This window comes from Mauremys mutica, chromosome 6 (genome assembly GCF_020497125.1).
Source record: "Mauremys mutica isolate MM-2020 ecotype Southern chromosome 6, ASM2049712v1, whole genome shotgun sequence".
NCBI classification, from domain to species: domain Eukaryota; kingdom Metazoa; phylum Chordata; order Testudines; family Geoemydidae; genus Mauremys; species Mauremys mutica.
Window position 1 is genome coordinate 15,335,641 of NC_059077.1, and position 27,397 is coordinate 15,363,037.

The window sequence follows — 27,397 nt, forward strand, 5'->3', positions numbered from 1 at the left end:
CCACACTTTCACAGGTCTTGGGTGGCAGGCCAGTCCTCGCCCAGAGCCAACCTGAAGCATATTCTCACCAGTAACTGCACACTGCACCATAGTAACTCTAACTCTTCCAGTTTAGTCCTGCTTACAAGCAGCGTTAAATACACCATGTGGCGGAACAATCCTTGAAAGAAAAGTCAAATGGTCCCAGCCAAGCTTTCCTACTCACCATCAGCATGTGAAAGGCTTATGTGGAAGGGAAAGAGAATTTTGCCTCCATCTCCCTATCCTTCTCCTCATAGGCCTGCAGGGTCCCTCTGCAGTGCAAGGCTCCCACCTCCCCCTTGCTCCCAAGCCCTGTAGGCGGCCTCGGGTCAAGTCAGACAGCCTCACTTTGGCACAGCACATGCCTTCCGTGAACTTTTAAACTCCCAAAACACGACCTGGGGAGTGGATTTTGTTGAGATGTAGCATGGGGAATATACACCCAAATTAGTCAATACAAAAACAGCCTGACTAACTGTACCATGATTGCATTAATTTCTTATGCTATGAATAATACTGTAAAGGAGGGAGGAGTTCTCCTAATTGAAAAGAAAAACAGCTAGTACACTATTGATTAGAAGATGGACTTTGAACTGCAGAATTACCATCCATGCCAGTATTAAGCAGCTAAATTGAGTACGGGTATGTTTAAACATTTTGATTCACTGGTGTATTGAGATATGAGGAGGTGGTTCCCCATATCATTTGTGGTTTGGTTTTGACCTGCCAACTCAAATTCTATAACGAAAATCAAAGAATTCTGAAAGAACACAACAATGTTCACACTTTTATATGCCATGCTCTTTTGTTAACTGCTATGAGTTAAATAACTCAACTTGGCTAGTTAGAGAAGAGAAACATTTTTCAGTGAGGTTTCCATCTCAGTTAAGTCCATCGTCTACAAATACGATCATGAGTTTAACTTGGTGGAAAAAAACACAAAGGAAAAAAAAAAAGATCAGGTTACATTTAGTAAAAAAAAAAACCCAAGTAGGGAAAAGTTTGAGTACTGAAAAGATCTGCCCGAGACAAAGATTAGCGCTCTTATTCCATCCCCTCCCATGTCATGATTCATCAACAGGACACTGTTCTACTCCACTCACTGTCTTCCTGGTAATTTTCAGCTTACCTACTATCTCGTTAGCGCTAGCTCAAACCTACCAATAATGTCTTGATAAGACAGACTACTAGGCTGGGAAGTCAAGCAAGCAGGCCATCATTCCATCGGTTATGAATGGCTGGATGGCTAACTTTATATAGAGGAAAAGCAGCAGTTTAATATACCCCCACTAGATCCGTTCAGTCACCTCCTCCAGTAACAGACACAAGCCCAAACAAACCCACTGCTTTGCCACTAACACTAAGAAGTGCTATTTATGATTGCCAGAATGAGATTACAAATACAGGGCACCCTCTTCGCTGTGCTATCATTATAGGATTACCAACAATATGATATTATCCTCTTGGCCTCCAACTTGAAGAAAGCCATTCTCCAAGGTACATCTTAGCTATAATGAGAAAAAGTCTCAGCCTTTAGGAACACCCATTTATAGGGGGAAAAAATCAGTATGGACAAAAGCAAAGACAAAAGAATGCACAAATATCCTGAACCCAAGTTCTCCTGAACCTAATCATCTCACTATGATTTTTCTCCTTCAACTTTACAGTTACTGAGGTAAAAAATAAATAAATAAAAACACTGAAGAATCTTAGGACTCATTAAAAACAGATTAAGTTAACATTATTCAGGGGGCCACCCGAGCCCATTTTAATTACTATGGTCCTGATTCTGCCCCATCACCACATATTGTCTGCTGATGAAATTCACCCGTGCCAACCCTCAAAGGAATAAATTTCACCCCATGTACATAACAATAGGTATCCAAGGCACAGAGAGGCTTAGTTGAGAAGGCTGAGTTCAGATTAATGAATTCCAGTGTCAGTGCCAACAAGCCTCTCCTGTGTGGCCTTGAGCAAGTCACTCACCTCCATTTCTCAGTCAATCGGACAGCATTAAAGAGATAATACCTCCCCTGTCACACAAGGTTGTTGCAGGGATAAAGTAGCTCTAATGCTGGCATTTGTAAAGAAGCATTAGGAGTAGATACGTGTTTTGAAGATGAGATGTGCTTAGTACCATTATCTGTACTTAAGCTCAAGCCACAAAGCCAGGGCTGGAGCTGCCACACAGCTAAATCTGGCTATCAGGTAGACGGAAAGATTTCGTTGCAGGAGGGTATGGAAGAAACGGTAGCAGGGACACAAGTGATATGCTTTCCTATGTTACTTAAGATAAGAACGGCCATACTGGGTCAGACCAATGGTCCATCTACCCTAGCATCCCATCCTTCAACAGCGGTCAATGCCAGCTACTTCAGAGGGAATGAACAGAACAGGTAATCATCAAGTGATCCATCCCTTGGTCACCCATTCCCAGTTTCTCACAAACAGAGTCTAGGGTCGCTGCAATGGCACATGGGAAATCCATAAAGCGATGTTTTTTCCGACAGTACCATTTAATCAAGTCCATGCTTCTTGCAATTTGCACCATGGTTGTACCAGTGTGCTCTGTAGGACTCTGGAAGCAACTATATGATAGGACCCAGGGCTTTTGGATACATTCCACATTCAAAGCACTACATTGTGGCATGGAGCTATGAGGTCTGTCTAGATGAACGCAGCTGCAATGTTTTTGGTTTTTCATCTATAGGGAAAAAATCTAGATGTGAGCTGAAGGCCTCAGTCCAATGTTTGTAAGACTCTGGGACTGCTGTTCTCTATGCACACAAGGCACTGTGAACGACAGACATCCAAAACAGCTGACTCTTGCAACATTATTTTTTTAAAAGGACAGACAGCAGGTCAAAGAACACCTTTAATGGGTGAAATTAACCCCCATGCAGAGGCAACACAAGATGTATGAACCAATTATCCTCCACTCAAGTTCTATTTTCAGGGTTTTAATGAGGAACAGATCTCATACCGACCCTCTGCACGGGAGTGAATATTCACTCAAAGGTATTATCTAATGTCTTTCAATTAATTTGTATTTTTAATATGTATTTAGTAATCATTGGTTTGAAAAGTATGTTATATAGTGCACCATATATACATTCACACTCAGACTCAGCTTGTCCCCATCGGAGGTCACTAAGACGAGCTTTGTTACAGTACAGAGTTCTATCACACTCAGCAAGTCTTCTCCCAACATTAGTATTATTTGTATTCATTGTCTGCACTTTCATCAGTTTCAAAGGTCAGCTCTCTCTGTGCCTTTTCACACATCATCAGGGATTTGTTCTGAAACTTAATTTGCATCATTCTGATCATCAGACCAGGAAATGGGGGGTGCACAGAAAGCTTCCCTGGACTAATATCTTGCAAGGAAAGTTTCTCAAAACAGTGACATGCCAGGTAAAGTCAGGTGCTTACAGCTTTGAACCATTCTTGATGCAGAAGATAGACAAAACTAATACATTTTAAGTGTGGATATTCCTGGCACAGTGGTCAAAATCCAAAGTTATTCCTCAAGGATGAGGAGCAGGCGGTGTTGAGAATATTCCCTCATTAGCACTGAGGCAGCTCTATTTATTGGATTCCTAGATGGCACTGAAGCCTGGAAGCTTACATTAGCAACCCAGTCATTCATAACCATTGGCTATAACAAGTGGCCATGATAAGGGAAGAGAAATTGTTAAGTACAACAAAACAAAATGTTTAAAGAGAACATAGTCCAAATGGAAGATATACGCATACCTGTATGCTGCTGTATGTTTATTTATACACATTGCCATTTTAAGCTAACAGCCCCGTTGCATCAATAAAAACGTTTCCCACATTTGTCAAGATGAATAAAAACAATGCTTCATTGTGGAGCAAATGTCTTTGTTTAATGATGATTAGTAACGTCTCTTCTTGAAGAGACTCTGAAGCCATGAATCATTTACACGCATTTGAGTGGAATAATTAGAACCTAGAGCAATCATGCTGCTAGAGGTTTTTTAAATGTGCGTTTTGCTTTTAAACGTCCCTCTGTACACTTTTTAAAATCCATACTTGTTTTAGCATTTCACCAATAATATAAAAAAACACTTTTGGCAAATGAACAAAATGCTAAGAAAGGCACCAAATGCAATAATGCCATCCCACCTTCAAAAAATTAAGTTCATCATAAAATGTACGAGTTCCAAAATCATGATTATTCTGCTCAAACTATGAAATAGGTCCTGTCAATTCACAAGTTAATACTTTGGGATGCAATTGTCAAAACGCAGAAATATTTACCAGTGTGATCACAAGAATGACAAATACTATGAATTTACCTAGATCCTTCTGCCCAAACAGCTTGATAACATTCACGTATTAACCCACACAACACCTGTACTGTAGGTAAGTATTATTAGTCCCTTTGCTTTTTACAGAAAGAGACAGACACGTATCCACAGGAAATCCATGGCAGAGTGGGCAATGGAAGACGTATTTTTGACTTCCAGCTATGTTTTAGCAACAAGAACATTACTTCTTACCCCGAGATTCATTCTCTAGTATAAAAATTTTTTTCACTCCATGCACCTGAAGAAGTGGGTTTTTTTAACTCACAAACGTTTATGCCCAAATAAATCTGTTAGTTTTTAAGGTGCCACCGGATTCCTCGTTGTTTTTGTGGATACAGACTAACACGGTTACCACTCTGACACCTAGTTTACAATCACTGGCATCCTCCAATCTGAGGAAAACTGAGCACGAAACAGTGTTATGCTATATAGACAACTCATTCCCTTCTGAGTGAGTGTAGGGACAGCAAATCTGACAACCAGAGTAAGAGAAAAGTCACCACCTCTGTATTATACAGGAAACACAAGCTGCAATTCCGGGAGTGAATGCTTTTTTTCAGAGGCATGTTGATCTCGGCTACCCTCCTGAGGGCGTTGCGGGGATCAGTGTTTATCAAGTGCTTTGAAGACGAAAATTGCTACGCAAGTATAAAATAGAATGCTGCTTAGCACATCCTCCGCGGGGGCAGGTCTGATGGAATCTCTCCCACTTTCTTCACTCCCTATCTTAAAGTTTCCATATTGCAATGACACACGTGCAGCTCTCTCCACAGCACACATCCCTGCTACTGCTTCAGTCAGCCAAGGGAGCTATGCTACAGTAAGCACTCCCTTCCCTAAAGAGCTGGGCTTGCTGCCTTCTGTCCCAAAGACCTCAAGGCAGAGGTCAGAAGCCAAACTCTGATCCACTGCGTGGCAGCAGTGCACTGCCACCAGGCTACTGAGCCTGGCCTGGTTGATCACGCCCCATTGTCACAGAAATGACCAGCCCAGCTGGGGGCTGTAGGACAACTTTTTACAGCCCAGTAAATGCTGGTCTCCAACAGCTAATAAAAATGGTTTATGTGAGAGGAGGGACCAGTCCCCACTCTATTACATATTAAATACTTAAAGCTTAAAATTTTCTAAGACTGAAATGTAATAGTATCTGCACTGGAGGATGTTACTTGCTTGTCTTTCACAGGAAAGTATCCCAAAATGATTCATAGCCCAATGCAGCAGATTAGACTGACTGATGTTTCAAGCCTGACCAATCATTCATTTGTGTGGGCAGAAGGGGTGAAAGTAACTTAAAAGTTTTATCGGTACGAGGGCCCAGCTCCAGGGTCACGGGCAGAAGGGGCGGGGCTGGGGGCCAGCCTCCCCCAGCCAGCCCTTCCGCATTGCCCGGCTCATGCTGCCTGGGGCTCCGGCAGTGATTTAAAGGGCCCGGGGCTCCAGCCATTGCATAGGCGTCCAGGAGCCCCGGGCCCTTTTAAATCGCTGGGCCCCAGGGAAGCTGCCCCCTTTTGCCTCCCCCCATCCCCTTGGTGTCCAGGGAAGGGGGCAAAAGGGGCAGCGCTTTAAGCTCGACTGTGTACGGGCCCATACTGGCGACCACTTCTTACCAGTACGCTGTACCAGCCCACTTTCACCTCTGGTGGGCAGATAAAAGTGATCATGTAGGAAACACATGGATTCTTAGCATTGCTCCACTCTAATCCATGCAGTTTCTCAGAAAACCTTATAAATCTCAATGAAAGCTACTAAAGAGATACAGGAAGCTGCAAGCACATTAGTTTGACCTCAATTGTATGCAAGGTCTGGAAAAAAAATTGAAAGAGAAAGTAGTTAAGGACCTGGAGGTAAAAGGTAATTGGGATAATATACAGCATGATTTTACAAAAAAAGTTAGATCATGCCAGACCAACCTGATCTCTTTCTTTGAGAAGACAGCTGATTTTCTAGAAAAAGGAAATGCAGTAAATCTAATCTACCTAGATATCAGTAAGGCACTTGAAACAGTTCCACATGGGAAATTATTAGCTAAATCGGAGAAGATGGAGATTAATATGAGAATTGAAAGGTGGATAAGGAACTGGATAAAGGGGAGGTTACAATGGGTCATACAGAAAAGGTGAACTGTCAGGCTGGAGGGAGGTTACTCATGGAGTTCCTCATGACCTTAGCACAAAAAGTGGGAGTGTGCTAATAAAATCTGCGGATGAGACAAAGTTGAGAGGAGGACCGGAACAGCATATAAGAAGATTTGGATGACCTTGAAAACTGGAGTAATAGAAAATGGATGAAGTTTAATAGTGCAATGTCATGCACTTAGGGACTAACAAGAAGAATTTTTGCTATAAACTGAGGATGTATCAGTTGGAAGTGACAGAATGAGAAAGACCTGGGTGTATTGGTCAATCGCAGGATGACAATGAGTCACCAATGTGATGCAGTAGTGAAGAAGACTAATGGAATCCTAGGATGCATCAGATGAGGTATTTCCAGAATAGACAGGGAAGTGTTATTACCATTATACAAGGCACTGGTGAGACCTTATCTGGAATACTGTGTGCAGTTCTGGTCTCCCATGTTTAAGAAAGATGAATTCAAACTGGAACAGGTGCAGAGTAGGGCTATGAAACTGATCAGAGGAATTGAAAACCTACCTTACGAGAGGACACTCAAAGAGCATGGCCTGTTAAGCCTAACCAAGGCTGAAGGGACATATGATTGCTCGGTATAAATATATCAGAGGGATAAATACCAGAGGGAGAGGAGTTATTTAAGTTAAGCACCAACGTGGACACAAGAACAAATGGATATAAACTGGCCATCAACAAGTTTAGGCTTGAAATTAGAGGAAGGTTTCTAACCATCAGAGGAGTGAAGTTCTGGAACAGCCTTCCAAGGGATGCAGTGGGGGGCAAAAATCCTCACTGGCTCCAAGAATGAGCTTCATAAGTTTTTGGAGGGGATGGTATGATGAGACTGGCTACAATGGCATGTCACCTACTGGGAACTGCCAGTAGCGAATATCCCCATTGGCCAGAGGTGGGACAGTAGATGAGTAGGGCTCTGAGTTACTACAGAGAAATCTTTCCCAGGTGTCTGGCTGGTGGTCTTGTTGACATGCTTGGAGTCTATCTGATTGCCATGTTTGGGGTCTGGAAGGAATCTTCCCCCTGGTCAGATTGGCAGAGACCCTGGGGGGTTTTTTCACCTTCCTCTGCAACATGGGGCATGGGTCACTTGCAGGTTTAAACTAGAATAAACGGTGGATTCTCTGTAACTTGAAGTGTTTAAATCATGATTTGAGGACTTCAGTAACTCAGCCAGAGATGATGGGTCTATTAGAGGTTCTGTGGCCTGCAATGTGCAGGAGGTCTGACTAGGATGATCATGTTGGTCACTTCTGGCCTTAAAGTTTAAGCCAAATGTATGTCGCCCATAAACCAGAAGGGAAGTTTATCATCAGTAAAGACTGCTGCAAAAATAAGCCCCATTATCAAAGTATTTAAAATCATTCACTTCTCCTTGTTTGAAGCTGCTAATTTAGCAACAGGCTTTAAAATGTATTCACCTTTTTAACCAGTCAAGCCTTTTATAATTAAATGTAATCTTTTCCATTCAACCCTGGGGTGGGCAGACAGCCCCTTCCCTCTATATATTTTCTTGACAAAATATAAATAAAGGTGCGTTGCTAGCAGAACAGCTCAGGGTAAAGCAACAGGCAAATCGCCTATGGATGAATCTCAGAGGAATATCAAGAAGCATTGTAATGTGTTTTAATCAATCCAAGGGTAAAATGTGACTGTATTGTTAAGATTGTCTATATCCTATTTATTTGCTATTACAAATGCCCTGTGATAGATAACGCTAAGATCAAAAAGGAAATACTAATGTTATTGTACCCTCTTGTCTGTTTCCTGTGATTGCTATCCTGGTACTTCATTAACCTCTCAATATAGACATGAGAATTTTAGTGTGCCAAACTTCATGAATACTAATAAATGATACTTGTGATGGGTCCACTTATCCATCCCTATTGTAACGAATGGCAATTGCATTATGTAAAACATTGTAACTGGCTTACTTGGGTATGCATAGGAAGTAAAATGTTAAACTTCAAAGCATGGGTTTGTACATTCAACAATGGGAAACCCACAACTTTGTCTGTAAAGGAGGAGCCAACAGTGTGCTGAAAAGACTTGTCAGATTGTTTTCAACTATAAGCAGCAGCCTTGGGAGCAAGCCTTTTTATCTCTGGACTGATGAATTCTGAACCAAAAGGACCTAGATTGCCAAAACCAATTTTGGGAAACCCTGAAGAACTTATGGAGAACTAGCAGACATTACATCTTTGCATCATTTGGACTACAAACTGTAATTCAGCTGTAATGTATTTTACTTGCTTTAACCTCTCAATACTCTCTCTCTCCCTCCCCTTATATAATAAATCTTTAGTTCCATTTACTAAAGGATTGGCTGCAGCATTGTCTTTGGTGAGATCTGAAGTATACCTTGACCTGGGGGTAAGTGACTGGCTCTTTGGGTTTGGAAGAACCTGATATAGTGTGATTTTTGTTTTTAATAACTTTTTATCACTAAGTCCAGTTTGTCTGAGCGGTGAGATTGGCTGGAGAGCTTAAGGTGACTGCCTGTGGCTCAATGGCAAGGCTAATATAGTGATCCAGGAGTCCACATTTGTTACTGGCTTGGTGAAATCTAATTGTAGAATACACCACCAGTTTGGGAGTGTCTGCCCAGTTTTCCGACAGTCTGACTTAATATTGGCACGTACAGCTGTGAGCCACACCAGACAGTGTGACAAAAGGATTTCTCTTTACCCACTCGCAAAGCAAGGGACCATGTAAATATAATGGTGAGCATGAATCCAAAAGGGCGAGGTTCATGCAGTCTAGCTAGTGTTTTGCTCTCACCCGATAAGATGTACGATCTTCGTCTCTGTAGGTGATTTGCCCTACATGTGAGGGCCAACACAAGGCCTATGGAACATTTAGTTTGAGGACTCACATGGGACTGGAGTGATGCACAGACCTTTTTTTGACCCTTACACAAGGATCAGTTCAATTATACATCAGTGGAGCTTTGTGGTCAACTCCACAGACATTAATGGAGAAATAAATCCTCAGAGCTAGAGAAAATAAACTGTTTTTCCTTGAAAAGCATTTGGACTGTCTGGTTGACTTAGAGTGTTTGCTATAGATCTCTTATGAAGTCTAGGGTACTGCAAGCAAGTCACATGGGCTGTAATAACCTGTCCTTCCATCCTTATCCAGTAGTATTGATAGGCGCATAATGGTCCCCCAATTGAAGCGACGTCTGGAACCCAATTTCAAAATATGGTGCCTGATCCTGTTCCTGTAGTCAATGGGAGCAGGCCCCACATTCACGCAGTACATGTGTAATGAATGACAAAGGACAAGTTCAGAATTCATTACACTCACGGCAGTAGTACCACATAAGAGTTCAGCTTGCAGAATGGTAACTTACTCTTCTCAAATCACAAGACAACAATTACAAAACAGTACATTACTTTTTATCCAGTGCTACACCTTGAACATGTGCACAGTTCCATGCAAAAATGATGCACGTCTTTTCTTAGCCTTCTTACTCCTTTGACACCATGTATGCCAAAATAATAATCTACCATGGTGCACTTCAGATGTCACCGCAAAGATCAAAGCATTTCCATATGAAGCTCTGGCAGATCAGTTACCCTTCCAGCCAAAGCCATGGAAATCCTACTAGATGGGGCTAATTAATTAATTAAGGTGCCTTTCTTTGTGCAGGCGTTTGGAACTTTTAATCGTGGGGAAATCCTGCTTATTCCACGTTATTACACAATGGGTTTATGTGAACTACTGATCTGTGTCCATCCTTTTCAGGAGTCCCTTTGGCATCATAAAGAAATGATCTTGTAATACAAACGTTCTCATGATAGTGAAGTGGCGCTTATAAGGCTACTATGGGAGTGCACTGAAGTATGGCATCCCTAACAAAAATATAATTAAATATATTTGCAATTGGGTTTACAAGCATCATGATCATGTTAAAGTTCATATTTCTTATCCCCGCCCCCCTTACTATCAATTGAATTCACTAGAAACTTAAACAAGATGAAGGACTCTGAGCATGTGGCCAGAAATGAATGTTCTGACTGATCTGATATTTCTTCCCTGGCTTTCTTAGCATGTCTTGACTCTTATTAATAGGAGCTCCCGAGCATCAGTGAGCACTACATGGCCTGTGATGATAAAGTTTTTAATACAGTCTTGGTTTGTAATTTATTCCACTGGGTGACGGGCTAGGACAAAGTTGCCTGCTGCTGCTGTTCAGAAAACACTGAGACTTCCCTTTGTTACGTTCTTCTTCCTCTTTATCTACTTCATCATTAACTCCTTTTAACTCATGTCTAGTATCTCGCAGGTACTGACATGCTTATTTAACAGCTGCCTTTCTAAAAAGCAGTAATGGACAAAGTTGTGCATTGGTTTGGGTTTTGCAAGATCTCAGAGCGGGGGTTGTTTGTTTGTTTTTGCTTTATAAACTCCAAGACCAAGGAGCCAGGTCTCATTAGATCCAAAATCCACAAAAAAGAATTTCTAGGCATCAGGGATGGCTGATGAATGGCTGGGGTTCTGATCCCTCTTTAATGTAAAGCTAGGGTTTAAAATAACTCCACTGGAAAGTTAAAGAATGACCTCTCTTATGACTCCTATAGAGGTAAGAATTTTCCAAAGTCCAAAGTTAAATCAAATGCTTAAATGCCCAGCAGCAGAATGAGACAAGCAATTTTTACTGGATCAACTTGCAATGAAGAACAGCAAAAAAATATCAGGAAAAATCTCAACACCAAAAGCATCAGAACGGCCTGTACATTTTGTATGCCGTACACATCTTTGTTTAGTTTTGGCTAAATTTATCTACCTATATTTTGCCAAATCTAAAATATTTCTCCACTTTTCATATATAATCATTGTATTTGTTGTATCAATTTTATTCCTCTTGCATTTTTGCCCAGGGGTTAATTTTCCCGCCAAATCCCACCCTTTCTTTCACTGCATAGTTTTAATCCTCCAGTGTGTGATGACACAGATGTGAATTTCTGTTGAAGAACAGAAGCTTTTTCTGTTTCACTGCTCTCATATTACAAATAAGTAAATGTTATGAATTAACCATCTCCCCCCCCCCCGCCCCTAGGCCCCAATCCTGCATCTGATAGCATGGAAGAGGACTGCTGTACCATGTACAGGCATGGTGCCTTCAGTGCCATAATCTTGGACACTCCTATGTTCACTCAACATTGTAGTATCAAGGACTCTCAACTGGTAACACTCATACCCAAGATGACTTGGGTTTGTAACCACTGCTGCCTGCCAGAGTCACTTTTGCTCATCTTGATGACTCTCCGCATGTAAACTAACAAGGTCATGCAACAGCATGGGGATCACCCTGGTATCCCAGCCAAAATCTTACCTCCAAAATATCCCAGAGCATTCACTGCTGTGAGAGCTATTTTTGAGTGCAGAATGGTCACTCCATTTGCTTATCAGCTGCATGGTCAGAACTTGTTACTTTGTATGAGGTTTCAAGATACACCTCTACCCCGATATAACACAAATTCAGATATAACACGGTAAAGCAGTGCTCCAGGGGAGTACTCTGGCGGATCAAAGCAAGTTCGATATACTAGAGCAGGGCTGCCTCTCTGCTACAATATACAATCAAGGAGGATGTCCCATACAACATGAGAAAAGGTGAAGAACAGTTTGTGGGAGGAGACAACCAATTAAGGTGAATTGAACTAGCAGAGCATAGGGTACAAGAAGGCATGTAAGAATGCGGGGTGAAATCGTGGCCCGTTGAAGTCAATGGAAATTTTGCCATTGACTTCCATAGGGCCAGGATTTCACCCCAGAAGACTGAGTGTGATATAGAAGGTGATCAAGATTGATGACAATCTTCAAATACGTTAAAGGCTGTTATAAAAAGAGGACAGTGATCAATTATTCTCCATGTTCACTGAAGGTAGGACAGGATGTAATGGGCTTAATCTGTAGCAAAGAGATTTAGTTTATATGTGAGAAAAACTTTCTAACTATAAGGGTAGTTAAAAGCTCGGGAATAGGCTTCCAAGGGAGGTTGTAGAATCCCCATCATGGGAGATTTTTTAAGAACAGGTTAGACAAACACCTTTCAGGGGTGTTCTACGTTTATTTGGTCCTGCCTCATGGCAGGGGATCGGAGTTGCAGCCCTATATTTCTATATGGCAAGAGCCAATACAGGGACTCAAGAGGTGGGGAGGAGTGACAGCCAAACCACTGAATGTCTTTATCAGCAACGTGTTGGGATAGAGCCCTAAGAAATAGAGTATCTCCCCTATGTACAGTTCATACAAGTCCTATTAACATTAATGGGAGCTCTCTGCATGCATCAATTGAACAAGCTTGAGAGTATAATGCGAGTAGCTTTCTTAATTTAAGAAATTCCACCTCTTTTCACATTTCCTGAACCAGATAGGAAACAGCAAACTTTCCCTGTAACATGTGAATTAACAGCTGAAACACTGGAATTTTCTACATATATTTATTCTCCCAAGGGGAAAAAATGCAATTCAAACACTTTTCTTGTGGGTATGCAGCGTATACAAAGCAGTTTTGGTTTGCCCAGTGACTTTGATGCTTAGGGAACAAAGGATGTGTCACACTGAATTAGATTGCTGGGTTATCTAACCTTGTATCGTGTTTCCATCAAGGGCACATGTCTGATGCTTCAGCGAAAGGCAAAGAGACCAAGCCCTAATTCATCTAGCCAAGTTAGCAATGCTTCATATTAGAAGAGGGTGGAGGTAGAAGATGGGATTAGAGAATCTTCTTCACCTGCAGACAATTATTTTATGTCCTGAAGTGTTAAACGGTTATGGCAATATCTTAGGACAGCAGAACAACAATTATTAGTAATGACCATAAAATCACCCACGCCTCATATACAACCAGCCACAGCATCAGACTCCATGCGTTCCATTAGCAACAAACCCCACGAGTTAACTATGTGCTGTGTATGTGTCTTAAATTAGCACACTTTTTACCAATTGAGTATTCCCTTATTCTCACACTGCATCCGAAAACATTTCTAAAGAATCCATCGCCGTTATATTATGGGACCGTTACATGTCTGAATTTTCTCCAAAGGATTCAAATCCTCTGCCCTTCTCTTGTTCTAGATGTTAAATGGTTTTCCATGTGAACACTGTTGGACTCTTCTGCTCCAACATCTGGGGAAGCCATTCCCGCAGTGATGAGTTTTGTAACCTGGCCTGAAGGTGGCAAGATTTAGGTGCCTTCTATTTTGTCCTGACTCCTGGCTACTTACAAGACCACTCCCCTTCCTGTGCATGCTCTCGACAACGGACCATTGCATCACTCAGTTTGTAAAGGCAGGGCATTCTCCAGGGAAGGCCCTAGACTTCAGAACTTCCTTCACTCTGCTTACTGTTCCAACAGAGCCCAATTTGGTGGCCTTCAGGGTACTTGCTGCTCATCCATGAATTTGCCAGTGAATGGGGCAGATGCAAATGGACCTCTTCCCCTCTGCTGTGGAAGATGCTTGCTGATGTTGTGTTCTATTACTAGTATTAGCTGTAGTAGTATGAGGGGTGTAGGCAGAAGGTAGGTCTATGTTACCTCTTCTTGTACATTAATAGATGTTGTAAATTCTGTCCACATGCCTAGACTTTGTGCAATGGTTGTGTATTATGAAATACTGGTACAAATAAGGTAAAATATCGAATTGCCTCCAATTCTTCTTACCCTAATGCCACCTTTTGCAGTCTCTCAATGTCCTGGAATCTATTAAGCTACCTTCAATGACCTTCACTAGACTTCTCAATCGCCATTGTATCTCCTAAAGTGAGGCAATCCAAAGAAGATGGGAGCCTGTCTTCAGCATGAAGGTTTAGCGCTATTTGATAGGTCATTATACATTCTGTATTGTATTCCATCCTTTTCTCCTACAACCCAAGCATCCCTATTTGCCTTTAAAAAACTGCTGCATGCTTAGCAGGCTTCTTTATTGGTCTCTCTATAAAAGACTCTTAAGTGTTTGCTCTCAGAGGATCCTCAAAGTTTAGAGTCCATCAGCACGAGATCAGTTTGTACTGTTTTTGCCTATGTGCTTTATTCAGGTTGAATTTAATCTTCTGCCCTGCAGGTTAATTGCCTTAATACATTTAAATCCTTCAAAAGTTCCATCATCCAGCATAGCTTTTACTAAGCAAAATAACTAGTGTTTACAGCAAACTTCTCCAACTCACTCTCCATTTCCTTCTCAATATGGTTAATATAGATTAGTCTCACTGCTTGAAGGAGCAGATGTCAGGACTTTAACCATCAGCATCTGATTGGAGAACAAATCAATGACAGCAGATTATATTCTTGTTCTATTTGCACACCAGTCCTCAAACAGAAGTGGTTACAAGCAACACTCAAGAAATACCCTCTTTCAAGGATCTTTGCCCGAAATCAATGCCTGTTTTCCAGGAAGCATCAAGAATTGACTTTAGTTAGAAAGTTTAAGGCAAAAAGTATACTTCCTTGCTGCTTGCCACAGCTCCCCCACAGAAACTACAATAGAGAAAAACAAACAGTACATTTCTCCCAAGATTAAAAACTTGCTCACACACCAAGTCGTAAGACTATAACACAGCTCCATATGGTAGCCCCTGCAACGATATAAATTCATAACACTGGTCCCAATATTTATCCACTGTTCACACCTTTGCACTCCAACGGCCATCTGATCACTACAACTGTTTCCTATCACTCCACCAGTTTTAACCTAGAATCAAAATTGCCTTAAACTCTCCATGCCCTGCCATACCCACCCACCACTATTTTTGTTTCTCTTACCCTCCAGTGAGAAACCCTATTAAAAAGTATTTTGGAAATCCATGCACATGTCCTTTACTTTCTAATGTACTTACTAGAGCTGGTCAAAAAAAAATTATGTATCCTTTCTTGGAAAAAAATATTGAAAGTTTCCATAGAGATTTTGAATTTTTGAAAAATGTCAACCATCTCAATTTATAAAAATCCAATGTGTTAGAGAGACAGTGTCACAGTCACTGGCTCTCAAGCACTCCTCCTGGCTGCTAGTCTGCTCCTTCCCAGCCCAGGTGTGATCCAGGCCTCTCTCTTCCAGACTTTGCCTTTTTATCTTCTCCCTCAGAGCAATTAGATACAGAACATCCTCTAGCCCACCTGGGCTTCATACAGCTTTACGTCATGCCCTCACAATACACAAACTCGTTCACCCTACCTGGGCTAGGCGCAGTGTTATCTAGGATTCCCAGACTTTCACCCCCGTTTTTGCCCTTTCCTGGGGAACCTTTGTGGGATTCTTTTCTTTCTCTCTCTCTAATTCCTTCTTCCCAAGCCCATCCTGGGCTCCTGCCAGAGTCCTTCTAGCCTATAGTGGCTTTTTCTCATTACCTCTCCAGGGAGCTTCCCCAATGACCTTTATAAAGGCCAGATATCCCTCATTAGGCCTGACAAGGTGGTGACTAATTAGTCACAGGTGGGCTTTGGACCACTCTCTCTCAAAGGAGCCGGTCCTATCTATGGCACAGCGCTTCCCCTTTTAGATGTTGTGCAGGTTTGATCACCTCAGGTTAGTGACTCTGTCCGAGGCTACATCTACACTCCGAGCTTGGGGTGTGATTCCCAGGTCACATACACGTACTCGCACTAGCTCAACCACAGTGGCACAAGCAGCTGAACCTTGCCAGGATGAACTTGGAACAGCTATGCCATGCCACTGGTGTCGCTACTTGTGCTATGGTGGCTATCCCACTATTTATGCTCATGCTAGCCATCACGCACGAGTACGTGTACATGAGCAGGGAATCACACCCAAGCTCGTAGCGTAGACATAGTGTAAGTGTTGTAATCGTTTCGTCTTAATTTGAATCTCCATCCATTGCAGACTTTTGACAAGTTAAGAGTTTTATATCCATGATGTCAAAAGAATAGCAGCTTATTAATAAATAGACCAGATAATAGATGTTCAGGCTGGCATCCTGCAAGCTGATCCGCATGGGTAGACCTCTGCACTCATGAAAGTCCCACTAGACTTGAGGAGGGCTCCACATTGGCATGGCAAATGCCCGAGTGGTTTGTCTGACTGCTGCAGGCCCCAACACATTAGAGTCCCTATCCCATCAAACATGCAACCATAACGAGTACACTTGTTATATAACTTCATCATGGTCCTTATGCTGCTAGAGGGAGGAAAAAAGAAACTTCCAAGGTTCAAACTTTTCAGAACATCAAGCACCTCCGAAAGCTTTTTGATTAAAATATAATTAGTTACATTTTAAAAGACCCACAGTGCACTTACTCCCAGGCACGCTTCAATCAAATAACCTCTCGCCTCCAAAAACACACTTTAAATGGTGCTGTGGTGCAATTTTAGAGTCCCTCTCTTTTGTTTCTAAGTCTGCAATTACTATAATGTCAGCCCAAGATAAAGAACATAAGTAGTTCCAAATAGCGGGTATCGTTTTGAGTTTTTTGAAGGTTGTTATTCTGACGTCCCTTTGCAAAGAGAAAATTTCAAAGCTTACATGGTTTAGGCAGCACAAAATTATAGGGGCACCAGTCAAAGCCTATATACTTAACACAGGAAGGCAGGTTTCTAGTGGTTAGAGTCAGGCCTCCTGGCTTCTCTGTCTATCACACCTAGTGTAGTCAATCATTGGCTGGTACACTGCCATATTAGAGGTATACTGAGAAATAACATCTTGAAACCACTGAGTTTCTCAGCTGAAACATGCTGTAGAATAAAGAGACAATTTTTTCAGAAGTGACTAATGATCTCAGCTGTCTCAGTTGTTGGTGCCCAAAATGAAATAACTTAAATAGGGGCCTAATTTTCAAAGATGCTGAGCCTAGAGTGACCAGATGTCCTGATTTTATAGGGACAGTCCTGATTTTCTTATATAGGCTCCTATTGCCCCCTACCCTCTGTCCTGATTTTTCACATTTGCTGTCTGGTCACCCTAGCTGAGCTTTCACCCTCTGCTCACTTAAACTAACCAAACTAAGTTTTTACTACTTTTTACACTATTGTTTGCACTACAGAACAACACAGCTATGGGGGACTGAGCTGGATTCTATTTTCAATGTAACATCAACCAACAGTATTGCTAGCCAGGTTCCAACTGTTGAAACTTTGCTCTTGAGAATAGGTGATCCAAGCACTACCCAGCCAGAAAAAAAAAAACTATCCCCCTTGCGGTGTTTGCAGAACTGAGCAAAAACTGGAATAATCACCTTTTATTTCTTCACTGACACAATTTGAAGTGATTCAGATACAAAACAGTGAAATGCATGCTGCCATTTTTACACTGTAGCGTTTCAAGTTTAGAATCTTTCTTTTTAAAAAATAAACAAAACAAAACCAAGCCTAGCATCCCAACACACATGAACAAAAGCAGAACAGCAGAGCATCACTGTAGGCATGACAGCATAAAAATAAAACTCTGCCTCAGGGTGGATTATGTGGAGAACCTGGGCAAAATTTCACACATTTTAAAAATGCGCTCTCGGGTAAACCCACAGACCCAGCCTATAATGGCCAGGAAAGCTGTTTGCAGCTGTCGAGTAAACTATGTTGAAGCACAGTTCTCCAGAATGATGCTAACTAGGGTTGGCTGGAAAACAGCAATTCCTTTTTGTGAAAAATGTCACGGTTTTGAAATTTGGTTTTGTTCCAATGCAGAAAGGGGAAAGAATAAGAACAGCCAATACCCGAGTGGTCACGGGATTTGCTTGGGATGTGAGAGACCCAGGTTCAAGTCCCAAATCAGACAGAGCAAGGACTTGAACCTGGGTCTCTCACATCCCAGGCAAATGCCCTAGCCACCAAGCTATTGGCTATTCCAGAATCACTCCATTTTCCTCCCATCCAGAAAGTCCATCCTGGATCTGGGGAACCTTTTTCAACAAGATTTTCATTGAAACACGCACATTTCTGCAAAAAACATTACAACTTCGACAAAACATTTTTCTCTGGAAAACATAACAAGGTTTCCAGGCTGTGGTAAAGGGCCACAATTCCCAGTACTCTGCATCGGTATGCAAGGATGCTTATATTCACTTACATGGATGCTTGCACTGAAGCTGTAATGCCTGTATAATCCAGTGTTCAGCATGAGTGCAGGATGTTCACTAGAGCAGTCCTCACTCCACTGTTATGACTGGCTCAGCAGTTTGTGGCTGAAGCAACCAGTCAGCCTGGATTTGTTTCATGAGTAGAAATATAGACGTAAATCTGTTTGTTTTTATTTCCCAAAAGTTTTAAAACCTTTCCCAAATAGTTCTGCAGGACATGAGCTAATAGTGTCAATATTTTTCATACAAATCATTAGGACCTGGGCATTGCAACAGCAAAGATGCACAAAATGAGCACTCGCATTGTTGTCATTCAGTGCTCTTTAGGCTTCCCAAAACACTGCAGTGTTTTAGCCTAACAGCTGGTCATTTAAAAAAAGAATCATTAAACTTTGCGCTCAGTTCTAATATCACGTGTGGTGCTTCTAGCTAACTGGAACAATCTTTGGTCAGTCTCAAGCAACAGTGGCTATTTACTTATACACGGCAATGAATACTTGACTATCTGGGCTTGATTCAGCTTGTTTACACTACATGCTTTGCAGAACTGGGGTCCAAACACATGCTTCATTTTAAGTACATGTGTCAGTCCAGTCTTGGTCCACTCAGTAGGCTTAAATGCAGGCTTACCGTTCAGCATATATTTAAGTGCTCTGCTGAACTGAGGCGCTCTATAGTACCAAATGTGTGCCAGACTCTGAGGGCTTATCTCCATTTCCTCCAACCTTCTCTCTTCTGTCTAGAGCCAAGACCAACCACAGAGTGCCACCCCTGAAAACTCCAAACCCTGGAAGTTTCCAGAAGTCCACAGCAGAGAAGACTACTCTTCCTCCTCTGCCAAGGACCAGAAGGTCAGATCTGGCTTAAAAAAATAATAAATAAAACAAAAACACTACAACCACCTGCTGTCAATTTCATACGACTTGTTTATACTGCTCTCTATACTGAAATGTAAGTACAATATTAATATTCCAGTTGATTTATTTTATTATTATATAGTAAAAATGAGAGTCAGCAATTTTTCAGCAATAGTCTGCTGTGACACTTTTTTGTGTGCATCTTTTTGTGTCTGATTTTGTAAGCAAGAAGTTTATAAGTGAGGTGAAACTTGGGGGTACACAAGACAAATCCTGAAAGGGGTACAGTAGTCTGGAAAGGTGGAGGTGCCACTGCCACAAGGGACTATCCAGATTTTGAATAATTGCCATTAAGCACATCCGTGAACCTTGCCAGAAGAGCTCCTGGCATTCACAAGATCAGGTCAGCATGCTACAGCTGCTGCTTAGCATTTCTATAGGGCTCATCATGTCCACTGCACTTCAGAAGCATTAAACTTCTCATCTCCGTGGAGAGTCAGTGATGCGCTTGGCACTATTCAGAACACTTGGAGAAATGGTGCCTGTGCTTTAAATAGGAACGGACTGAGGCCTGGGGCACCTGCGTATTAACAAGCACCAAAAACACTCTTGTAGACCACAGTGCACAGGAAGGTTGGCTCTGAGCACACACAGAAAGGTTGGGAATTGCTTTTGCAGCACAAACAGCTGAGAGTATATGTAACCTGTGGGTGAGTGTGCATGTTACAGCCCCCTCATTGTGGTGACCCACAGAGGACAGATGTTGCTACAGAGTCGTGGCTCCTTTTAGCTCCAGCCGTAGCAGCTCATACTTTTAGCTCTGGAGGTCCACAGTTAAAAAACCAAACAAGGCTTTCCTACTGTTTTAAGCTAAGTACAGTACACCTCTTTCTCTCCTTGGTCACTGCAACATTATGGCTTAACATACAGATTCCCACTGAAGCCAGCAGAATGGTAAAGGCAGTGAAGTAGCAAATAAGTCTGGGATGTCTTTTCCCCTCTGTACTTTCAGTATCTTCTCATTTACAGACTGTTATTGTGCTGAATTCATAATAGGCATCCAGCCTTGACAGGGAAACAACAGTTTCTTTGCACACTGACACCAGCAACACTTTTATCTTCCAGAATACCAAATAAAAAGTCCAAAAAAGCCACTACTATATAACGGTAGCAACAAGGTCACTCAGGTTAGGCCATGGGGAGCACAGAAGCTCCTTATTCCATCATGACCACAAATAGGAGCTGCTGTTAACTGCAGTAGCTTCGTACAACAGAGCTCACCAGTGTCATAAATAGAGCATCTTTAGGTTTGACATAATATTTTATTTTTCACATTTTGGTCCCATAACTTTCCTATAAAGCTGCTCAGGATAAACACTTGACTGCCTCAGCTAGTGAGAAAAAAACATGACCAGATCTGGTTTAAATCTTTCAGAATTACAACCAGCTGACAAAACACGTGCAATATCAGATGCTTTCTGGGAAGTCTTAAAATGGCATCAGGTTAATACAAGATCAATCACCGGTGAACTCACTCACTAAAAGAATGGCAATGGGATATGGAAACATTCCACCTCTAGTCCCACCCAGTCAGCTAGCAACAAATATAAACTGTACAATGGAAATTATTTGGTAGCACTTAGAAATGGTGCTGAAAGATCTCATTTCTGTTCTAAATGCCACAACCAGCACATTACCTGTTTTAAAAGCCACAGCAGAGGCAGCCAGAATTCTTTGGATGTGGAGACTGAACCATTTCTCACCTCTGGGAATGGCGCACTCAAAGCAAGTTTGAAACACATTGGCAGGGTGGTACAAGGAAGCTCACATTGCTGCCACCCATGCTGTGCATAAAGAGAAAAATTCATTTTCTTTTGTAGTATCTTCCATTAGCACAGATTCCTCCCCATGTGAAGGAATGTCATGTCGTTAATTCTAAATATCAAATACTTCTCACTGTCATAAGACAGTTTTATGTGGTCACCTCAATACATACTTGCTGCAAAAATGAAAAGTGCCATACGGATTACATGGCATGCTATTGTCTTAAATTCATCAACTCCCAATGTCAAGATCAAAGCTGCCAGCTTTCGTATCTTGAGGTCAATAATTTGTTGACAAAATGTAAATTAAATCATACTGAAACAATAGTCAGTACCCCAAGGGGGAAAATTTAGTGTATTTTATCAGTAATCCATGCAAAGGGTCCGTAGGGCTCCTTAGGGAAGTTGCTATTATATCAAGAGGAGGTATTTAAAAAACTCTTTTCTACACTGCATTATGTCAATAAATACTTTCTTTCACACTGCCACTGAGGGACTCAAGAGAACAATTATACATGGATAAAGTGACACATTATTTCCTTCTTTTATTTAAAGAAATAAAACTAATAAAAGAGTATCAAACACAGAAAACACTAATGAGATAATGAGTATACTCAGGAAATTCCACAGGGAAAAGTCATCTTTCACTGGTCTCAGCAACACCGAGAAACAATAAGCATCATCAGTCCTGGGTCTGATCATGCAGCATCCTGAGTGCTACCCTCAACACTTCAGCTTCAATAGCACCCAAGGGCACTCAGCACCTATAAAGGTTGGGCTCCATGTTTTAACTCATTTTCTTGTTTGTATGCATTTATGTCAGACCTTTAATAATTTAAGTTTAACAGAGTATTTTGCATTAGTGCTCCACTAGGAATCAAAGGCTGAAAACTATAGAATACTCGAAACACAGAAATGCTGAGCTGGAAGAGACCTTGAAAAGTCATCGAGTCCAACCCCCGCACCAATGCAGGACCAAATAAACCTAGAAAAACCCTGCCAGGTGTTTGTCCAACCTGTTCTTAAAAACCTTCAGTGATGGAGATTCCACAGCCTCCCTTAGAAGCCTGTTCCAGAACTTAACTACCCTTATACAGTTGTTAGAAAGATTTTCTAAATATCTAACCTAAATCTCTCTTGCTGCAGATTAAGCCCATTACTTCTTGTTTTACAGCCAGTAGACATGAAAAACACTTGATAACAGCCCTTCACGTGCTTGAAAACTTATCAAGTCCCGCCTCAGGCTTCTTTTCTCAAGTCTAAAGATTCCCAGTTTGTTTTTTTTACAATCTTTCCTCATAGGTCAGGATTGCTAAATCTTTTATCATTTTTGTTGCTCTCCTCTGGACTCTCTCCAATTTATTCACATCTTTCCTAAAGTCTGACACCCAGAATTGGACACAGTACTCCAGCTATTGCCTTACTAGTGGGACAATTACCTCCTGTGTCTTACATACAACACTCCTATTAATAAAACTCCAGAACATTTAGCCTTTTTAGCAATAGCGTCACATTTATTATGTTATTTCCCATTTTGTAACTGTACATTCAATTTTTCCTTCTTAAGTGTAGTATTTTCCACTTGTCTTTATTGAATTTCATTTTGTTGTTTTCAGAACAATTCTCCAATTTCTCAAGATCATTTTGAATTCTAATCCTAACCCTTTCCACCTTGGTGTCACCTGCAATTTTTATAGGCACAGTCTCCACTCCATTATCTAAGTACCAGGACTGACCCCTGCAGGACCCCACTAGTTACCCCTCCCCCCAGTTTGATAGCAAATCATTGATAATCACGCTGAATATGGGTTTTTTTCAACCAGTTGTGCACCCATCTTGTAGTAATTTAATGTAGACCACATTTCCTGGAGGTATAGTTGCGTATGTAAAACAAAGCCCCTATTATCAGGATGTCTGGTCACCCTACTCACTTGAGCCGTGCTTACATAGTGGCAACATGACCTGAGATTCTAGGGTTAACCACAGCTGTAAAAAACGTATGGGTTCCCAATGACTTTGTGAACTAGTGGGTTGCCCTACAGTGTCTCATCACTACCCATTTGTCTACATGGGATGGAGCTGCAGTCTGACATACAACTCCACTCTGCACATATTGAGGTCATTTACAGACTCAGCAAAGTCGATTTAAAAGGTATTCTGAAATGCTTGTTTATTGAAGCTGCCACGACCACTAGGGACCTGTGAAAGTTGTTGTACCATAATGTGTACTGGCGTCAGGCAGACAACCAAATAGGATGCTGCCACAGGAACCAGGATATTCTAAACTTCTAAAGAGTTGGAATCCTCACAGATCAGAGGACTGCTGAAAGACTGCTGGGGTGAGTTTGGGAGCAGAAAAAGTGTGGTACACCCCACTCTAGGGAAGCATAAGACCCTCAAGGTAAGTTTTCCTTTTTTGTTGGATTTATGAAGATAAAAGGCCCAGATATTGCATAGGGTTTTCTTCCTAGCTGAGATGCAAAATTTTGCCTTGTCCTCCATAAAATTACACTAATTTTCACTGAAATTATATAATCTTCACCACCATGAAGGAAGAACAGCCATGGTTCTGAGTGTAAGCCTCTTAACCAACATATCACCCACCTAGCCATTTGCTTGTAGGCTTCTTCTGCCACTGCAAAGATGTGAGGATCCATGTCCCCCATGTTTTGGCCACTGTATGCATAGATGACATCTTGTTCATAGATTGGCAGTTGTTCATATGGGTTAATGGCAACAAGCACAATACCTAAATAAAACAGACCAACATGCAGACATTAGAATTAAAACAAAGTCACAGTAGTTTAAAACCTTTTTGTAAATATAAGGAGATTCAAAAAAATGCATAGAAAAAAGGGTCCTGGTTCTTACATCAGCTTTTCTTTGAATCTTGTAGAAATGGCTAAATCACTGGTGGAAAGAACAACTCACATTAAGCTATGGAAGAGGAGCATAAAATATATGACATGAATATAAGTCCATCATATGAAGTAGGCCCTTTTGGCATTCCCCCCCTCCCCCAGAAAAGTTGAAAGATGCTGCCCTGGAAAAGCCATATTCACATAATTGAACATCCATTGGATTCAAAATATTATGGTTTCTGGACTTCAAATGAAAATGCAAAACCGTAAGATTATCAGAAATTAAATGCACAAATCATGTTGAAGGAACATGAAAGATCTGAATTAAAAATCTTTAAAAACTTGCTCTTTGCCTTCCTGTAGAAAATCCAGACTGCTCACTTCATCATAAAGTCACACCATTGGGCTTAGGAACCACCAGTCATCCAAAAACACGGCACCCCGCCCCATCCTGTCATCTTATCCATATTGGGAGCGTGGGGGAAGATATCAATCAATCCATGGGATCCGCATGGATTTGGGAGGGTTGTCTGCATGGTTCAGAGAGTATGTGTGCTGCACTAGCTATTGACAACAGCCTGAGAGGAGGATAGCATCAGAAACCTTCCTCTAAATATCTTCTGGGTTTGTGGGCTTAAATCAGACACTAATGTTATTTTAACCTGCTATAGAAGGAGTGTGGTCTGGTGGCTACAGGTAAAGACAGAAGGACAGCTTAACCTTGAATTTTAAATGTTCCTAATTGATGTTAAGTTGTTAAAGCTAAGAATGCAATAAACCAAACTTGGTTTTCAAGTTCAAGCCTCGAGGTCCATTACAGACAGACAATTTAATTAAATAGAAGACCCTGGATGGCACTTTGAATGATAGAACCGAACTTCAAGAGAAAAACAGGCATACAATTATCATTTACACAGGTACTACAGTTATATGCTCTTCTCTCTTTGAAAGTGAGTATCAGTGGGTGATCAGCCCACTGACAACAGAATGAAGTATAGTTTATAATCCTGTAACCTAACGGTACCCTTTTGGTGTTAATTGGAGATCTCTTGCAATTTAGCAAGGCTACTCTTTTTATAATCCATTATAATACTAATTAACATTAAACATACCCATTACCATATTCACATTTCCTCCATCTCTTTATTGGCTCTTTAGAACACACATTATTTAAATTAACATCAGAATCAATGTCCTTCTCCTGCTATCGATATAGATAGCATTTTAATAACATATTCCAAATTCTCAAAAAAACACTCATAAAAAACCCTGCTGAAACCAGTTATAACCAAAACGTAACCCAGGGTTACGTCTTTGCTAACTTCAATTTTCCCATCTTACTGTCTCCAACTTCTCTCTCTAACTTTTGCTCATACTAACAAGCTCAATTTCTCACTCCTCTATACTTAGGGCAAAGTCTAATTTCTATTCATTTCTTAACCTAACACCTTTTGTAGGCTGCAACAGGACACCTGGGTTCTACTCCTACTTCTGCTACTGACCGCTCTGCACCTCAGTCACTCTAATTGTTAAGACAGGTATTACATTATCAGCTCCACAGAGGCGTTGTGTGGCTTAATTAATGAATGCAATAAAAGCTTTGTTATCTGGCATGTTGGTGGAATGGATAAGGGGGTGCCAGTAAGTCAAAAATTCCTGTTAACTAAGAGGGAGGGAGTTTGGGTATGGGAAGGCGCTTGAAACAGGAGGTTGGGGCACAGGAGGGGTTTTGGGGTGCTGGATCAAGGCAGCATTCACCTTGGGCAGCTCCCCAGAAGCGGTGACATGTCTCTGCTGCTCCTAGGTGGAGGCAGGGCCAGGCGGGCTCTGTGCAATGCCTTGACCCACAGGCACCGCCCCCGCAGCTCCCATTGGCTGCAGTTCACAGCCAATGGGAGCTGCGGAGCCAGGTCTCAAGGTGGGGGTAATGCACAGAGCCCCTGTAGCAGTTCCTCTGCCTAGGAGCAGTAGGGACATGTTGCCGCTTCCAGGGAGTCATACAGAGCCAGGTAGGGAGCCTGCCGGCCCTGCATCAACTGGACTTTTAATGGATATCAGAAATGCTGGTTCCTAGAGCTTTCGAGCTGGTAAAGTGCTGGCTAACACAGTTTTTACTGTATATGGTAAAATCCTCAGATCAGAGGAGCTACGTAAATATTAAATTGTTATAAAAAGATCAGTATTAGCATATAAGAAATTAACATTAAACAGTGCAAAAAAATCCCCAAACCCTGATGCAGATATATTTTAATACTCACCACAGTAGGTATAGATGTGATTCGATTCCAAGAATCTGACTTTTAAATTATGTAGGACAGCAGGCTCATGGAGATAACTTAGAGCTGTCAGGTCATTTTCGCCCACCAAAATATCAGGATTACGCAAGAAGGGCAGTTGGTTGGTTTTGAGATCAACTGGATATTCGTAGAGCTGAAGTAATACAAATTGCACACAAAAAACGGTTAAAAAATAAAAACTGTCTAGCTTCTTTCTTTCTTTTTTTTTTGTTTTTTTGTTTTTTTTTTAACTCATGTAGGGATAATTCTGCCATCAAAAGATTATTTGTATTACATTAGCACCTAGAGGCCCCAACCAGAATCCAAGCCCCATTGATAGATAGAATCCAAGCCCAGAGAGAATGTGCACTACTGAAGTGAACAGGAGTTCTATGCATCCACAGCAGTCACCCCTTTAAAAAATATTTTCAGTTATTTTTGGATAACTAAACAATGTTGCATCCGATGAAGTGGGCATTCACCCACGAAAGCTCATGCTGCAAAATGTCTGTTAGGCTATAAGGTGCCACAGGATTCTTTGCTGCTTTTACAGAACCAGACTAACACGGCTACCTCTCTGATATTTGAATATTGCTTTCGTATTTCCTGTATTCCCTAGGGATTTCCCAGTACTGAATAAGGGCAAATCCTTTGGACATTGCACAAAGGACAAAATTCACTGCTGAGGGGTGAATTTCAGCCTTACTGAATAAATTTATCTAATCTCATTGTCTAAAGCAAACCCAGGAAGTTTTTAGGGGTGACCAAGGAAGGAGATGGCACAAGCTACCTCAAAGTGTTAGTAACACACAGTACCATATACCAAAAACAGTAAAAGCATCAACGAATCCGACACGTGCATCCTTATTTATCCTCCTCTAAGGTCAGCCAGAGTCACAGAATCCAGAGTCCTTCCCTTTGACAAAGTTATTGGCTGACCTTTTTTTTAAATTAAAGTCACTTCAAACACATTATGCTCTTCAATCTCTTCTGACAATGGGGAAAGGACGCAAAGGGGCAAACCCAGCAGCACTGTAGACTTAC

The 27,397-nt window shown here is 41.4% G+C and overlaps 1 protein-coding gene across 2 annotated transcripts in view; it reads right to left on the minus strand.

The window, feature by feature from the left end:
* MYO5B (myosin VB) overlaps positions 1–27,397 on the minus strand; it is a 353,047-nt gene that overhangs the window by 202,227 nt on the left and 123,423 nt on the right. For both annotated transcript variants that reach the window (XM_045022478.1, XM_045022477.1), the window contains exons 3-4: positions 26,336–26,507; positions 23,821–23,965 (exon numbers count right to left, since the gene is read on the minus strand). In XM_045022478.1, coding sequence (XP_044878413.1) covers positions 23,821–23,965; positions 26,336–26,507 — 317 coding nt within the window. The remainder of the gene's footprint in view (positions 1–23,820; positions 23,966–26,335; positions 26,508–27,397) is intronic.